The sequence below is a fragment of the Limulus polyphemus genome, unplaced genomic scaffold (genome assembly GCF_000517525.1).
Source record: "Limulus polyphemus unplaced genomic scaffold, Limulus_polyphemus-2.1.2 Scaffold7741, whole genome shotgun sequence".
Taxonomy (NCBI): Eukaryota; Metazoa; Arthropoda; class Merostomata; order Xiphosura; family Limulidae; genus Limulus; species Limulus polyphemus.
Genome location: NW_013673351.1, coordinates 1 through 1,810, shown reverse-complemented (window position 1 = coordinate 1,810; position 1,810 = coordinate 1). Strand labels below are relative to the sequence as shown.

General features: G+C 31.5%; 1 protein-coding gene across 1 annotated transcript in view; it reads right to left on the bottom strand.

Annotated features, from left to right (window-relative positions):
* LOC106474832 overlaps positions 1 to 1,329 on the bottom strand; it is a 6,926-nt gene extending 5,597 nt beyond the window's left edge. Inside the window, exon 1 of the mRNA XM_013935525.2 lies at positions 1,155 to 1,329. Within this exon, the coding sequence (XP_013790979.1) occupies positions 1,155 to 1,211 (57 nt within the window). The 5' untranslated portion in view covers positions 1,212 to 1,329. The remainder of the gene's footprint in view (positions 1 to 1,154) is intronic.
* Positions 1,330 to 1,810: the final 481 nt, after the last annotated feature.

Below are 1,810 nucleotides of genomic sequence, written 5' to 3'. Positions count from 1 at the left end.
GTGTTTTAAAAATTTTGTTTCCCTGCCAGCAGTAGAACAAGATTGTTGTCTTAACTGAAAAGGCAAATATATATTTGTTCAATGAATTTTATGGACTTATTTATGAGACACGTTATAACTTATGATAGACATTATAGTTGAACAGTAACATTAAAATTGTTAGTTTTAATCTTAAACTTCACGACTGTTGTTAATATTGATTATATTGTTTTATTTCACTGTTAATACTGATGTTTATTGTTTTCTTTCACTGCTAATACTGATGTTTATCGTTTTCTTTCACTGCTAATACTGATGTTTATTGTTTTCTTTCACTGCTAATACTGATGTTTATCGTTTTCTTTCACTGCTAATACTGATGTTTATCGTTTTCTTTCACTGCTAATACTGATGTTTATCGTTTTCATTCACTGTTAATACTGATGTTTATCGTTTTCATTCACTGTTAATACTGATGTTTATCGTTTTCATTCACTGCTAATACTGATGTTTATCGTTTTCATTCACTGCTAATACTGATGTTTATCGTTTTCTTTCACTGTTAATACTGATTATCGTTTTCATTCACTGTTAATACTGATGTTTATCGTTTTCATTCACTGCTAATACTGATGTTTATCGTTTAGTTTCACTGTTAATACTGATGTTTATCGTTTAGTTTCACTGCTAATACTGATGTTTGTCGCTTAGTTTCATTGTTAATATTGATTATATTTTTGTTTTCTTGTAAACATTGTCACATGTTGTTTTTTCACTGTTAATACTGATGTTTATTGTTTAGTTTCGTTGTTAAAAATAACTTATTATTATTTAAATTACTTAACGTGCTCTGGTCCACATTTTGTCTTAGGATTTCTTTTAAACTATAACATTAGTGAAGTTTCTATATAGCTTCGTTTCAGTTTACATACTGATTGTAAATACATTATTTTAAGAGTTACATACTGTACAGTAAGGAAAATATTTTGAAAACGGTTAAGACGTTTCTCAAGTACACAGGTTTTAGTATATAAATCAACATTCAACAACCTAATAAATCTATATACAATGTACATAAATGTTGTTAAGAAACTAATATAAACTTACGTATTAGAATTACTTGTTGTTCTCTTATATATAGTTTACATCAGAAACACGTTAATATATGTACTGACCTGGCTAATCGCGATGCACAAAGCAGCAAGACAGGCGGTAAAACCTAGACGTTTCATCGTTCTGTCTGAACACAAGTCTTTCGGACCCAGCAGTGTATATTTCAATACTCGAATCAGTGACGAGGAAGTAACTTATCTCATCCTTCCTCGGCAGTCAGGAAGGGTGGGAATGTATTGTGTTGTTACGTTTCTTGTAAACTTGGAATCTGATAACGTTTCAACTTCCTTTGTTTTTAGAAGAAAGGAAGAGGGAGAAGTTAAAGATTCCGTTAACTATTATCAGATTTATCAGAATATGTGAAAGTGATCCGATGTAGGAAAGGAGATTTGTGTCAGGAATATTTCTATCTTGAGATCTATTTCCTGAAATATTACTTTCTGTTCTTAGAAAGTAGATAGGTTTGTTTGTTTGTTTGAAGTTAAGCACAAAGTTACACAATGAACTAAGAATATTTGTTTGTTTGTTTGAAGTTAAGCACAAAGTTACACAATGAGCTAAGATGATTGGTTTGTTTGTTTGAAGTTAAGCACAAAGCTATTCAATGGGCTATCTGTGCTCAGCCCACCACGGGTATCGAAACCCGGTTTCTAGCATAGTAAGTCCGCAGACATACCGCTGTGCCACTGAGAGGCCCAGAAGAAGAGAGAATCTGTGT